General features: G+C 35.0%; 1 protein-coding gene across 1 annotated transcript; it reads left to right on the top strand.

The window, feature by feature from the left end:
- Window positions 1-7,264: 7,264 nt before the first annotated feature.
- On the top strand, window positions 7,265-8,793 carry LOC143540556 (uncharacterized). The gene is made up of 6 exons (XM_077033583.1): window positions 7,265-7,269; window positions 7,386-7,584; window positions 7,877-7,933; window positions 8,017-8,276; window positions 8,358-8,377; window positions 8,459-8,793. The coding sequence occupies exons 1-6, from the start codon at window positions 7,265-7,267 to the stop codon at window positions 8,791-8,793; spliced, it is 876 nt and encodes a 291-aa protein (XP_076889698.1).
- The last annotated feature ends 7,679 nt before the right edge of the window (window positions 8,794-16,472 follow it).

Here is a 16,472-nt window from a genome sequence, read left to right as displayed (position 1 = left end):
AGGAAGAAATGGTTATAGAATATATTACTCCTATTTATCCTATCTTTTCAAGTGTTGAAGACTTTGATGTGGGTGAGGTAGAAACTGTTGAGGAATATGAAAGAAGGAAGTCAAGATATAGAGAGAATGAAGATGATCAACCACTGAATTTGAAAAAGGTTGTCTTTGTTAAAGGGAATGTGGAAAGAAGTGACATCAGAATGGCTGAGTTTGTTCCATTCTCAATTGATTTTGACAATCTGAAAAACAAAAAGACAATTGGTATAAGAGAGCCCAAACCAAGCGAAATATTCAGGAGACCAAAAGAACATGAGATGTTCAAAAGAAAGGTGTGGTGTAGAAAGTGTGATGAATATGGACACCATACTGATTCATGTAATGAGAGACTCAAGTTTCAGCCATTTCATGTCCCAAATGGAACAAAGTTTGGTCATGAACCTTACTCGGATATGCCAAATTAATGAACCTTACTCGGAAATCACCAAAAAGCATACCTTGCTCGGATATCCACTTAAGAAGACTATTTGAAGTAAACCTTGCTCGGAAGGCAAAATCTCGTACTCGGCTAAGTAAAAGCTTACTCGAAGGTCCAAGGTGTGCTCGGATTCAATACTTAGCAGTTTCTGAGGAGGTTGAGAAGATTCCAATCTTCCAAATTCTTCGTTTAGGTCAAATCTCCTCATTTGGGTTAAATTCTTGACCCAACAATCTCCCCCTAGATTAATGATTTCATCTCAATTATGTCCAGGTTAGCTTCTGTGGGCATGAAGTTGGATAATGATACTCAAGCTATTATATTGTTATCTTCTTTGCCTGAGAGTTGGTCTGGAATTGTAACGGCCATTACTAGTTCTGCGGCGGCCGATGGTTTGACATTTGAGGGCGTCCAAGACATTGTGTTGGGTGAAGACGTTCGCCGGAAAAGCTAGAGTAGCGGATCATCTTCTGGCATGTTTTATGCTGGCAGGAGAAAGGAAAATAACAGGAGCTGTGGGAGTCGGGGGAGGAGTTCGTCTAAAACCTGGAAGAATGTGAAGTGCTAGAGGTGTAATGAAGTTGGACATGTTAAGAGTGATTGTCCAAACAAATTACAGGGAAAGGCTGCTGAGGTGAACACTGCTTAATAGGTTAATGAAGGTATCAGTGATGACGAGGCATTATTTTGCAGTGTGGATAGCATGGTGGACTCTTGGGTCATGGATTCTAGTTCTTCGTTTCACGCTACGCACAGCGGGGAGACAATGGTGAATCTAAAGGTTGGTAACTTTGGGAAGGTACGTATTGCTAATGGTGATGTTCTTAATGTTACGGGCATGGGGGATGTTAATTTGGTAACTCCATTGGGAACAGTTTGGAACTTGAAGAATGTTAGGGTTATTCCATCGTTGAAGAGAAGGCTTATCTCTGTTAGTCAACTGGATGAACTAGGCATGGAAGTAAAGTTTGATGGAGGTAAATGGAAGGTAACCAAAGGTAATATGGTTATCGCTTGTGGAAACAGGTATGGTTCATTATACATGGTGCAGGTACCTACTGAGGGAAGTATGACCGTCCTTCAAAACAAAGTCGGGTTCGCTGAGTCGAAGGGGCAAAATAAGGTTTAATTTTCAAGATTAGAGCCTGGTGCCAAGGTGATTCAAGCTGCGCGAGGTCGGAGGTCTAAAACAAGTCAGGGGTTTGGTGACAGTGGGAGCGCGGGTTGTGTTCCGGGAACAGTTACAAAACAACGTTGGGTTTTGAAGACCATTATTCTGATTGATAAAATCTCACATAGGGAACTCTTGCTGAAAGAGGAGAGTGGTAGTGGTTCTTGGGTTATCTCTGGATCTGGTGGATCGTGCGTACCAGTTGAGATAGAGGACGGATAAGTTTCGGCTGATGAGTTGAGGCTCGGTGGAGCATCAACTGGCCCTTCTGGTACTTGATGTTGAAGGGGGTTGCTGCAACTAGGTGGTAAGTCTTAGCTTGTTTATGGGAACTGGAAGCTTGGAAGAGTTATTAATAAAGATTACTGATATTACTGATGACTGGGTTGCTTTGTGCTTGAATGTTGGGCTAGAGCTTATCGCAAGGCCTTCAAGTGGGAGATTGTTAGGATTAGTGAAGGCCTTTGGGTCGGGTTCGTTGGTTGACAATTAGAAGACAAAATTGGGCGGTCCGTTTAATTATAGAGGATGGCCCATTTGGAGTTTTCTTGGTCCCTAGTCTATTAAACCTAATTGTTATCTATATATACCTAGTCATGTATTGTAATCTTTTGTACCGTGCTTAATAAAATACCCTAGTTGCAGCCCGTGGACGTAGGTCGCGTTGACCGAACCACGTAAACTCGTGTCTCTTATTTATTGCTTTCGTTTGTGCGTATGTGTTTGTGTTTTCGCTGCATACCGACTCTGTTTAATACCTAACAGGAATAACATGTTTAGATTGACTGTGAATCTTAATTATGTTGTTAGTAGAGACGAACAATTGGTCTTATTTTCAAAACCAGTTTACTATTCTCTATATTTAACTGTCAGTTTTGGTTTGAATTCTTGTTTATTCAATTGAAATTGATGGTGACTTGAGAAACGGTTCGTGACATATCTAGCATATTAGTTTAACATGGTCTAAGGACCCAAATGTTCAACTAGGTACACTTATTAATTCTACTTTAAAATTGACAAAACTTATGAGTTTTGTAGTTGATTGAATGAATCAGTCGGGACTAATATTTTTGCTCAACATAAAAATTGGTTTGGATTCAAATAAACCATGTTCATTTTATAGTTTGAATGAAATAAAACTATTATTAATATATTTGTCTGATGATTCACTCATAGGGTTAATGGGCCAAGAACCGGGTAATAATTAACTTATTAGAAGTATACAAGTTTGGAAAACCCTTTGGGGTGTGAAATAAATGAAACTCGATCTTCGAATTTGTTAATGGACTCGAAAAGTCTAATGGTATTAAAAATAATTCAGTGAAGAACTATTTGTGGTTTATTTCTTATTTCTATTAGGTACATGATGACATGATTGCATGGTGGGTAGACTCGGGTGATACGAGTCATGTATGCAAGGATCTGAAATGGTTTGAAGATTTAACCGGTTGAAGACTTGTATTTACTTGTTTGTTTTAGATCATGTGTTGTATGTTTTAGGGATTAAAAAGAATCTCTTGTCTGGGTTGCTTTAAATAATATTTGGTTTTAAGCAGGTTATTGGGTCAGATAAATTTATTTTATCTCGACATGGAACCTTTGTTGGATTCGGATATGTGTGTAATGGAGTATTTAAACTAAATATTAATGTTCTATTTTTATTGAATCTGTTTGTATGTCATAATCATTTCAAAGCAGGGTAGACTATATGTATTTATTGTGACATGCCAGGTTAGGTCATGTGAATTATTTTGGAGTGAAAAGAAAAATATAATCTTGAAGGAAATGATTGATTCCTTGTTATCTTGCACAAGTTTGAGTCATTGATTAGACAAAAAAATTATTTTATTCTAGTTTTGATATAAAGGATCTGTGTGAGTATGATGTTATCCTAGGTATAATAATAAAAGGGAGTAACAATGGTATACATGATTTGATTTCATTATATTGGGAAAGTATTGAAGAAATTCAATCAGTTTGATTGTTCTTCGGTTAGCAATCCTATATATAGATCCTAATATCAAGTTTGTGCTTAATCAAGTTGATTTTATTTCATAATTTGAGTATTCAAAGTTAATTGGATATTTGATATATGCTATGATTAGCACAAGGACTCACATAGTTTTGTTGTGGATAATTTGAGCAGATATAACAGTAATCCTAGTGTCCAACACTGGAAAGCAGTAACCAAACTGCTTAACTATGGATGTGTATTCTCTCTTGGAGAAGGTTTCATTTCTTAGGTAATTAAGAAATGAATTTGAATAACTTGACAATGGAATACAAGTTTCTAGCACTTTTAAAATTGATAACAGTGGTTTAATGGCTAAGAAACTATTATTATGAAATTTCATTATGGTCAAACCGATATCACCAAATCTATTAAATGGATAGTGCTGATTATTGGTTATAGTTAGATGTATAATGAAAAGTCGAAGGTTATATATTATACTATGCATGGTGTGATATCAGTTCAGTTTGTAGTATTTGAGTATAATTTGACTGATGATCTAACTAAAAGGTTAGGAAGAGATCGCGTGAACATATCAGTCATGGGGATGGGTTCAAAGTCCACACTTTAATATCCTATGTCAAGACACCCAATTCCCATCTAATACAACGTTAGATGCTGAATTCAATGCGGAAAGCTTGTCATAGAGATATTGGAACACAATGTCATAGAGATATTGAAGCAGCAACCGACCAAATACTTCAGAAAAGAAAACACTGGTTTTTTCTTTATTTTTTTTGTTTTAGATTATAATGTAGTTAATAATTTGTTTTGTTTTAATTTCCATTTTGCATTATGAGCTTCTTACTATTCAGTTTTATTATAATTTTTTGCTTTAGATGATTAGATTAGTAATATTCAGTTTTATTTTGTGTTTTAGATTATTAGATTATTAATATTATTCAGTTTTGTTTTAAAATTAACATTCTATTTTTTTTAATATTCTGTTTGTGTGCTGATCTTTCTACAAGATTAATAATTATTGTTGTATGATTGGATTCTACAGCCACCATCTGTATGTACACACACACACACACACATATATATATATATGTATATAATGACTGCAACTACTGTAACATCCTACTTTTTATATTAATAAATAAAGAGATTATGTTTGTTTAATTTGTGTAATATTTAATTAAGATTATATATACTAAAAGAGTATGGACTTGGATTAATGAAGTTGGATTAAAGGGTGGTGATGGGCCTTAGGTCCATGAGCTTTAGAGAGTATAAATACTCCCTTGAACCTCCCAAAAACCCTAAAACCCTCATTTCTTATCTTTCAAGTTTCCTACACACTAAAAACACACACACAAACCTTCCATACATGGCCACGACCTAGAAGGAAGATCCAAGACCAAAATCAAGCTTGAATCTTGATAAATCTTGATTATAAGAGCAAGATACAACCCGAAAGTTCATAACCAAGCTAACCCGTAGCCTAAAGACGTCAAAAGGTTTGTTCTTTACTTATAGAGGTTATGTTTTTATGAACGGTTTTCCCTAAAACTTAACCCTAGAGTAAATCGGGTCTAGATGAACCATAAAGTTACAAACTTGATGTTTAAAATGGACTTAACGAACTCATGGATATATGCGGCTCATAAAGAAACCCTAGATCTCGCTTAGGAACTTTTAAATCATAGGGGTTCAAGCTTTATGGATAAACGGGTTAAGTCTTGGCCGAAAATGGAAATGGAAACGGGTTAAGGTTGACATAGTACCATAATAGGTTATTAATGTCGTGAGATGTAATGAAATGATGATAAAAGGAACGTACTACAGCAGGTCATTCGAATACAATATACATGTTAGAATACATTGAAAGACTCGAATACAACGAATGGTTCGAATACATGCATACACTCGAATACATTGGCAGACTCGCATACATACATATAGTAGAATACACTAAGTATTCGAATACAATAATGTATTCGAATACAATGTATTTGAATACAATGATGTATTCGAATACACCATATTCGTATACATTGTGTGTTTGCATACTTACATGTCATGGAATACCATAGATTCGAATAAAATTGTATTCTAAGTAATTTATGTTAGAGTTCAAAGCCATGCTTATGAATACAATACCTCATAAGGCCATTAGAATAGACCATACTTAGTCATTTGTGGTGAAATATGAATAATATAATTAGGACAAGCATAGATATACATAATTAATGTACAGTTAGCCGAGCTCAGTTAAAGAAGGGATTAACCGTTAACGGTGAGCGTAACATGATCCAGGTGAGTTTCTAGCCCCATTCCTTGTTATATTTTTGGGGCCGTGTGCATACTTGATGTGATTAGTTAATACACTTACCTTAAGTGGTAAGTGTATGACTTATATGATTTATGTATGAATGAATGCCTGATGATGCATGAACGATCTTCGGATATTGCATGTACCGTCAAGTGATAGCTTAAAGATATGACTGATATATATGACGTATAAATGATGTATGTATGTATGAAAGTTATAATTATGAATGTAAAGAAAGGTATGGAAGGTATGGTTAGAGACGGAACATACCCTAATAATATCTGCGAATGTAGGGAACGGACCCTAATAACATCTGCGTATGTAGGGAACAAACCCTAATAATGTCTGCGAATGTAGGGAACAAACCCTAATAATGTCTACGAATGTAGGGAACAGACCCTGATAATATCTGCGAAGGTTATAGGATGAGGTGTATGTATATATGTATGTATTAAAAGAAAGAATGAAAGTATGATTGTATGAACGTATGGAGAAAGGTAAAAAGCTATGTATGTATATGTACCTTCGGGTGCGTATATAAGTAAGTGTATGGATGTATTGTATGCTACTTGTATTAACTAGAACTCACTCAGCGTAGCTGACTTTTAGTACGCACGCAGGTGAGTAGATAGAGGCAGCTAGCTTGAGCGGGGCACATGACAGAAGAATAAGAGGCTGGAATCTGAAGACTCATGATGTCTTATGATTATTGTTTTATAATTGAAAGACAAGGATGTTTGATTAAGACAAGTTTATGAATTGTTATGAATGTTTAATGAAAGTTTTATATTCTGCGTAAAGTTTTTAATTAAATATGATATTTAGAACTGTGTTTATGAGTAAATCCAACGTCCAATGTAGGGCACCGGTAGGCCTTACAACTACTGTGAAAATGAATATTATTGTTTCTTATCTTGTGATTTTTAGCACTCATTTATGTTATTTGAGGAGAAAATGTTGAAGAAAGAAAAATATTGTAATTTCTTTTGCATCCGCATATCTTATGTTTATACAAAATTATAAATACACGCACACATTTTATGTATTTTTTGCATGTGCAGATGAATTTTTGTTTTAGATTATTAGATTAGTACTATTCAGTTTTGTTTTAGATTATTAATATGCAGTTTTGTTTTAATTTTTGTTTTAGATTATTATATTAGTAATATTTATTTTTATTTTGTGTTTTAGATCATTAGATTATTAATATTATTCAGTTTTGTTTTAAATTAACATTCTGTTTTTTTAATATTCTGTTTTTTGTTCCCGATTATGAGGTTATGTGTAAACTTTTAAAATTCAGTTTTGTGTTAATTTTTGTTTTCCAATATGAGGTTTGTAAAATTTAGTTTTGTTTTCGATTAAATTATAGGATTTGTAATATATTGTTTTGTTAATTTAGTCTACGTTGTTAATGGTTTTTTGTTTTGTTTTTATCACTGACGAACAGTTCAATGGTTTCTCAACAGGATCTGGGATGGAAGTATAGTTACATGACTAACCTTGAAGACAAAAACACTCTGACGTGCAAATTCTGTCATAAGGATACCAATGCAGGGATATTTAGATTGAAGTTTCATTTGATTGGTGGCAATAGAAATGTTAAAAAATGTGACAAGTGTCCTAAAGAGGTGAAAGAGGAGTTAAAGGCATATGTTGAAAACGAGAATTCAAAGAAGTCTAATTAGGGCCTACGTGACATGGAATTTGATGACGATGCCGATAAGGACGATGTAGTTGAGATATCCAACCGTCAAAAAACAAGAGGCCTGGAATCGTAATCGACGAAATGGCAAAAAAAAACAAATGTCTAATGTCAAAGGACCACTGGACATGTTTGTGACGAAAGGTAAAAATTGTCCACTTTAGTTTGTAATTTTTTCTATGTTCTTAATATCTGTTTACTTTTATAATTTATTTTATTTTGGTTTTTGTCCACAGGTAAAAGAAAAATGGTTTAAACAAGCATTAATGATGCTTGTGATAAAGAGATGCAAGGTAGAACCATACAAACAATCATCGCTTTCTTCTACCAAGCAAGAGTTGCTTTCAATGTAGCTAATTTGGATTGTTTTAAAGAGATGATAGCTGATGTTGGAAAATATGGTTCGCATCTAAAGCCTCCGATTTTTCATGAATTAAGAGTTCCTCTCCTAAAGAATGAGGTAGAGAAGGTGGACCAGTGGGTTGAGGAGCAGAAACCTGAGTGGTCAAAGTATGGATGCTCTATTATGTTAGATGAATGGACAGATCGAAAGCAAAGAACTTTGATCAACTTTTGGTCAACATTTCAAAGGGAACTATGTTTATGGAGTCCGTTGACGCGTCCTCCCGAAGACCGGTGAAAAGGTTTTCGAGCTTCTTGACGGATTGTCGAGAGAATTGGTGAAGATAATGTTGTTCAAATCATAATTGATAACAGTAGCAGCTACAAGTTAGCAGGTTAGTATAAAGTTTTTGTGTTACATATATAGTCTGTCATCTATATTTATGATTGATATTATATTTATCTGATTATTATAGGAAAAATGTTGATGGATAAGAGAAAATCTCTGTTTTGGGCACCTTGTGCAGCACACTGTTTCGATTTGATGCTAGAAGATATTGGTAATATTTCAAAGGTGAAAGCAACAATTGAAAATGGTGTGTTTCTTGTTGGTTATATTAATAACCATATATTTGTGTTGAATATGATGAGGGAGCTTACAAAAGACAATGAATTAGCAAGATGTGGAGTGACCAGGTTTGCAATAACGTATCTCACATTACAAAGTTCGCAAAAGAAAAAGTCGGCTTTGAGAAACATGTTTACAAGCGAGAAGTGGACTAACAGGAAATGGGCTAAAGAGCATAAATGAGTAAGAGCTAATGACATTGTGTTTACTCCTACTTTTTGGAACAATGTCCTTCTCACTCTTAAAATGATGGGACCTCTAGTGAAAGTGCTTCGACTAGTCGACAACGAGACGAAACCTGCTTCGGGTTACGTGTATGAAGCCATGGAAATGGATAAACTTGCAATTTCATCAGTTTTGGGAGAAAATAGCAATGACTACTTCATCGTGTCCAAGATAATTGACAAATGGTAGAACAGTCAACTTCACCGTCCATTGCATGCGGCGGTTACTACTTCAACCCGGAATTTATTGCTATAATGAGGAGATTGAGAATGATAAAGAAGTGTCACTTGGTTTGCATGCTTGTATCAATATGCTTGTCCGTAACAAACCCAAGAAAGATTTGATAATTGCCGAGTTGATTCAGTGGATTAACCAAGGGGGTTTTTCGGTTTAGAAGCTGAAAAACGACAACATGATAAAATTGCTCTAGTTAAGTTATCTTACTTTTATTTATTTATTTATTTATTTATATATTAATTATTAATTTATATATATGATACATGTTGAATGTCATTATATATTTATATGTATCAGCTGAGTGGTGGAAGTTATATGGCAAATGAACCCCTAATTTGCAACAATTAGCTATTAGGATGTTAAGCCTAACATGTAGTGCATCTGGGTGTGAAAGGAATTGGAGCACATTTGAGCACGTAAAAGATCGAACCCTTCTAATTTATTTAAAAAGTTAGATTATTATTATTATTATTATTATTATTATTATTATTATTATTATTATTATTATTATCTAACGCTTTTCATTTTTAACAGATTCATTAAAAGAAACGAAATCGACTTGAACACCAAAAGTTGCATGATCTTGTGTACGACAACTAAATGCTCAAGTATTGCCGTGATTCGGATGTTGTCTATGATGCAATATCATTGAATGGCATCGATGATAGCAATGAGTGGCTAACAGGGAATATGGATGATGACCGGGTGTTCGATGATGATGGAAATTTGACATGGAATCTAGCAGGAGATGCAAGTGGAGCGGGCAAGGTTGGGGTAACGAGATCTTCACAGCCTTCAACTTCTAAGGCTTCTACTTCAAGAAATTTAATTGATGAAGATTCAGAAGAAGAGCAAGTGCAGGAAGCTGACATCTTAATTGAACTTGATGACGAATCGGAATGATGAAGATCTTTTGGCTTTCGTTTTTATATTTGGTACTTTATGAATTTTTTTGTTTTTGAGTATGAACAATTTGGTTTTTTTGGATTTTCATATGGTTTTGAAAACTATGGTTGATGAATATGATTTTGAATTGTTTTGGTATTTGAATAAAGTATTGTCTGACTTTATAAATTTTGTTTGTGAATTTTTTTATTTAAGTTCGTTTTTTTGTCTCAGGCCACACCTTTTTTGCGCCTAGCGCCTACCGCCTAGGACAGGCAAGTTCACCTTGTGTGCTCCTGTTGCATTTAATAACTAAGGCTGCAAGTAGGGTTTGAGGAGGGTGGATTGTAGGCACACCATACTTCTATCTAATGGGATAGAGAGGTGGCTTCCAAAGAGATCCTCAGCTCTAAAAAACATATGTATGAGGAAATATAAGAGGAAATCAAAGTTTAAAAGCAATATAATTAATAATAGCACATAATAAAAAAATAATACTAAGATGAAAGTAAAATTTAAAGGGAGACAAAAATGAGAAGTGTGAGAAAGATAATTTGTGACCACAAAAAAAAACCCATTAAAAATATATTGAAAAAAATAATAAAAAAATCATAACTCAAAATATAAATAAAAAATGAAAGATTTGCAAAACTAAAATGTTTCCGTCATCATTCCTTTTAAAAAATATATATATATAAATAACGAAAAGACACAATGCCGCGATCAAATACACAATTACGAAAATAAACAAAAGACACAATTATAACTATGGTCAAGGTTTGTGCCATGTAAGCTATGTAAGTATAAAAATGACGAAAATGAACAAAAGACACAATGACATTTGTAGGTATAAAGCTATTGAAGCATAAATATGATCAAGGTTTGTGGTATACCCCTAACTATGGTCTAAGCCGTATAATATAATAATAAAATAACGACTTAGGCATAACCCTACCTTACACGGGTTTATGGAGTTTATATGCCTAAGATTGTACGGGCAATACTTCTACTCTACGTCGCGTACTGGGGTATAAACTATCGGAACCTTGGTGCTTGGCACGCACTACGAGTCTTGGCATGTTTTCCGAGACAAAAGTGTGTGTGAGAGAGTGTGTTTTGTTGTGATATTGGAAGTGCCATGAACCCTCATAATTATAGCAAATTTTATGTTGCTTTGTCGCGTGAGGGAACATGCATCTGGTCATGCGTGTTGCGCGAACCGACCTTATGTTTGCTAAGTCATCACTAGGACTACCACGTGGTCTGACACGTGCCACACGTGTCACGCATGCATGAGGGTCACTTCGCGTAACACGAAGTAGTCCTGAGTTGTTTCTTCGCGTAGAACGAAGCCATCCAAACCTTGGTTTTATCCTAGCTCCTTCGTGTAGCGCGAATTACCAAATCCTTGCCCGCTCGAGTAGCGTGAAGGATCAAGATTTCAGATTTTTCACTTTTAGTCCCTGGTATTTGGTAACTCGTCATGTTTTGGTCTTACTTCTATTTCCCACATTGCGCCCATCGCCTGAGCCGATGCCCGTGCTGTCACACCCCAACCTAAGGCGAAAATGGACATGAGCTGATTGCTCACAGCTCTCAAGGTACTATCATGCAATAATTAAAAGGTGACAATATCTATTAAATTTAATTAATTAATCAAATAAATCCAAACAACCAATTACATAAAATAAAGTAAAGGCAACAAGACAATTAATAGTTCAAAATCTAAATTATATCTTGATTTATTGCCTTGGTAATATTTCTTCTAACATAAGCAATCCTAAATCTTCAACAATCATGAACCACTCAAACGATAACCTGCATATGCGTATAAAATAAAATAGTTTTGTCAACACAAGGTTGAGTGAATAAAACACTAGCTAGTTTAAGATACAATATAATATAAAAACGTAAAACGGTTATCTGTGAGATAAATAATTTAGTCAATGAGCAAATAGGGGTGTTAGTAAAACCGTTGCCTGGCGAAGTGGGCATTGGCTACTACGATGATCGTATGATCATACTATTACTGTGATTATGATGGACCGAATCAGACAATTAAGCAAATAAATATATAGCAAGTTAGGAAAATAATTGATATATGCACAGAAGGATTAAACAGTTTGCAAGTATGAATACTAAATAATAGATAAATATAATACAATACGCATATGTACCCAAAAGGTTTAAAAATATGTAAAAAAAGGGAGTAAAATACTTACCTTATCAAATAAGCCAGGCGGAATGTTTTGATAAAAAAAGGATAGATCACGCTATTCGGAAATTACTAACGAGAAATCCTTAAACAATGTTAACTCACTTGTTAATTATGATGAGTTACGGCCGGCAGGAACAAGGACGGGATTTGGTACTTTCGGGTTTTATTAATCAAATTAACCGTGGGGCTTTAACTGTCGATGATATAAGGATGGTTCATGCGCGATGAATTGTATAAAGATGGACTCCATGGCATAATACCTAAAAACGGTTAAGGATGGTTAGTATAATATGCTAAGTCGTATAATATTGATCATAGTTTCCTAATCAAATGTGTCGGTGAGGCCGATTAAGGCAAGAAGAATAATATACATTTATTATTCCAACACTAGAATGAGAATTGAGCTTCAAGAAATCGATTTGGGTATACGGGTTGGGTAATGGATCATGGATACGGGTTGGGTTATGATATAATGCTAAATATATATATGTTTACTTTGTATATTCTATTTAATATTTAATTAGTTTTTATTCGTTTTTAGTTAAGATTTGTATACTACTAACATTATTGTGTTTTGTAGGTTTCGGAGGTTGATCGTGGTCGAAAAGGGCGAAAAACGAGTCAAAATAGCTAAAACGAGAAGCTGGAATGCATCTGGAAATGAATCAGAAGTAGAATCGGTCAGACCGCCCCCCCCCCCCAATATTGCACGCCGCGCCGCGCGACCATGGGGCGTACATGGTCACGGGCCGCGGCCACCCCATTATTCCAGAAAGTTTTCGTTTTTTGTCAGTTTAAGGCCTAGTTCACTATAAATACCTTAACCTTAACCTGAAAAATACCCTACAACTACCAGACAAATTTGGAGATTACTTGAGCTATTATTCGAGATTCTTGGCGGTATTTTAAGGCAAGAGAGCATCCGGTGAAGAGTTAGACATTCGAGAGTGAAGATTACGGGTTTTATCACCTTTGACTTTCCGTTCTTTATTATTTCACCATGTTTTCGTCTTTTATTACTTTGTTTGATTTTGATTACATGATGCTAGTCTAAACTTATTAAACTACCTAAATAGTGATGAACCTTTGTTTGGTTGGATTTTGATTGGGATTATGGTCGTTAAGTAAATTGTTGAGTTTGATTTAATTGATGCGTATGATTACTTGGTTTTATTTGCTTAGGTTTATTGTTTCACATTACCCTTGTTGATTGTTTCATAGGATAGGGTTTTGATAGGTCATTTACTGTGTGTTCTTAACTAGTTTGTGATTGATATGAATTAAAGTCATAGAAACAATAAAACTAATCAAATAAATAAAAGTGAGCTGCTAGCCTATAAGCTGTAAGGTGATAGATTATTGATAGATCTTTGTTGATCAGGATTGCTAGATTTAGTTCTTCGTAAGGAGTCCGTCTAGGTTTGATTGTCAATTTAGTCTATTAAGTCAATTAATTTTTCTTAGCTATCTTTGATTCCGGGATGTAAGGTAGGATTTCGCCATAAAGATAATTTAACATAAAATAATTAAATAACCGTAAGGAAGTTTAATACACAAAACTGGTGTTTCTTAAAACTTGTTAGAAACTCATAGGTATCCTCTTGAAGGGTCATGGGTCCTGTTTTGTAACATCCCAAAATTTCAAAAGTAATATTAATTATATTACTTAATATTGGTGGGAAAGATTTACTCGGGTTAGTGGGAAAATAATAAAATAAAGTAGGAGCTAATACGAGCCGGGCTTGTGTTGGGGTAAGTAATATGGGTAATGGACTTGGGTTAAAATGGAAGTAAGATAGACAATGGGCTCAAGCACATGATCCATCATATAAATACCTTCATTATTCCTAAATTATTCATTTACACATATTCCATACACCACCCAAAACACACACTTAGCTCTCTCTCCTCCTACTTTCTCTCTCTAGCCGAAACCAAGAAGAAGAATCGATCTCGACCCGAGGTATGATAGTATGATGTTGTTTATACTCAAACCCTTTAGATTTAGTCACGTAACGACGAGCCGACACTGTTAAACCGTTGAAGTCATGAGATCCGGGTGGAAACGGGTATAAACCGAACCCAAGATGTGCTTAGGGGTCACCCTAGCTCAGATCTGGATCGAACGAGATGAAAAACGGTGAAAATGGTGGTGACATGAGCGAGATCTCGCTTTTCGGCGAGATCCCGTTATTCCGGTAGTGGCGGCGCCGGAGAATGTGGTACGAGGTTAAGCAGTGTCAGGGAATTTTCTGACGTAACCCTAGTTCGTTAGCAGAAGCATAACGAACTAACTCTGATTCATTAACGAAGACATAACGAATTAGCAAGTAATTCATTATGCCTATTTCTCTAAGCCGAGATGACGAACTGGAAACATTTCGTTAAGATGGGATAACGAACTAGAGGTAGTTCGTTAAGGGAATGAATGACGAACTAAGTCCAATTCGTTAAGCAGTTCGTTAAAGGAGAACTGATGAATGAACCCCAGTTCGTTAAGGGTTCAGTTCGCTATGAAGTTCAATTCGTTAAACCTTACGAATGAGGTCCAATTCGCTATGTTGACCAGTTCGATACAAGGTTCACTTCGTTATGAGGACTGGTTCGTTATATAGTCTAATTCGTTAAGGACTGGATAATGAACTAGAAGTTTGGAAGAATGACAGAACAGTCCCTGGACTTAGAAAAGAATGAGATAATTACATATTAGCCCTTGGACTTTGATAATTTATTAACGATACCTTTAAAGGTTAACAAGTAACGATTAACTAACCGGTAAAGATTCAATGAGGTAAAACCGGCTTAGACGCGTAAGGCTAATTAAGTAGCAATGAGAATGACTGGAGCGATACTTAATATTGTAGTTATGAAACAGTTAGTCGCGCACAGCTCGAGAAGGAATAACCAGTAGCAGAAGAAGTAACCGAGTTCAGGTGAGTTTCTAGCCCCATTTACCTTGTTATGTTTTCGGGGCTTTGTGCATATTCGATGTGAAGTGTGAATACACTTACCTTAAGTGGTAAGTGTATGCTATTGATGTTATACAAGTAGCTAATATATAATGCTTGCCGGTGCGTGAACGATCTTCGAATATTGCACGTATCGCCAAGGTTAGTGACTGTTAAATGGTTGTTAGTATATATGATTGCTATTATGTGACTTTCTTATTATGTAAATGATGTAACGATATAAAGTGTGTTGTAGACAAGTAGAAGTAGAGCGTGATAGAAGTGGATAGGGGTCTAATAAGAGCGTTAAAGCTGCAAAGTGGCATAACGTTATACGTTATTAAAGTGGCAAAGTGGCATAACGTTATTCGTTATTAAAGTGGCATAAAGTGGCATAAGTGGCTAAGCTGTAGGAGTAATTAAGTGGCTAAGCTGTAGGGTTAATTAAGTGGTTAAGCAGTAAATGGTTAGACATCGGATTATATGCCTTCAGACACGTATATAAATGCCTGTAGTGGTTGTATGACAAGTTGCTTGATTAACTAGAACTCACTCAGCGTAGCTGACTTTTAGTATGCACGCAAGTGATTCGACCAGAGAGTTAGCATGAGGATGACACATGGCATGGATTGAACGGCTGTCATCCGAAGATAGAAGAAGCGATGTTTTAAATATAACGTTTTGTGTTATGGTATCAAAGTAAAGATTTAATGTTTTGTAACAAATGCTTTAAGTGGATGTTTCCATTTTAATTAACTCTGATTGTAAGAAGTGCGTTTATGAGTAAATTTGACGTTAAAGTAGGGCTACCAGGTTCGGGGCCTTACAAGTTGGTATCAAAGCAAAGATTTAATGTTTTTTAACAAATGCTTTAAGTTGACATTTCCGTTTTAATTAACTCTGATTATAAGAACTGCGTTTATGAGTAAATTCGACGTTAAAGTAGGGCTACCAGGTTCAGGGCCTTACATGTTCAGGTTTTCTTTCAAGGGATTATCTTACGATCCCAGTTCCATAACTTAATTTTCCTAGTTAACTTGATATGCATAACTTAGGGGATTCTAGCCTAGGTAGTTATTTTCATCATCTGAATTAATCTAAGTAACTTATTAGTTTATTCATATTTTAATTAATTAGGGTTTTAAGTTTATTAATATAATAATCATTTAGGGTTAAGTAATCTTTATAGTTTATTATTATTTAATTAATCAAGGTTTAATTTTAGTTTAATAGTATTTAGTTTAATGTAATTACGTATTAATAGTTTAGATCTAATCAATATAGATAATCGGATTAGACCGATAACCTTAGGATCTAGTTTATGATATAGTCGTAATTAGGTATATAGT

This window comes from Bidens hawaiensis, unplaced genomic scaffold (genome assembly GCF_021521415.1).
Source record: "Bidens hawaiensis isolate Kalapana, Puna unplaced genomic scaffold, B.hawaiensis_p1.1 tig00012278_1, whole genome shotgun sequence".
NCBI lineage: Eukaryota > Viridiplantae > Streptophyta > Magnoliopsida > Asterales > Asteraceae > Bidens > Bidens hawaiensis.
Note: the sequence above shows the minus strand (reverse complement) of the source record. Positions and strands in the feature narration are given on the sequence as shown.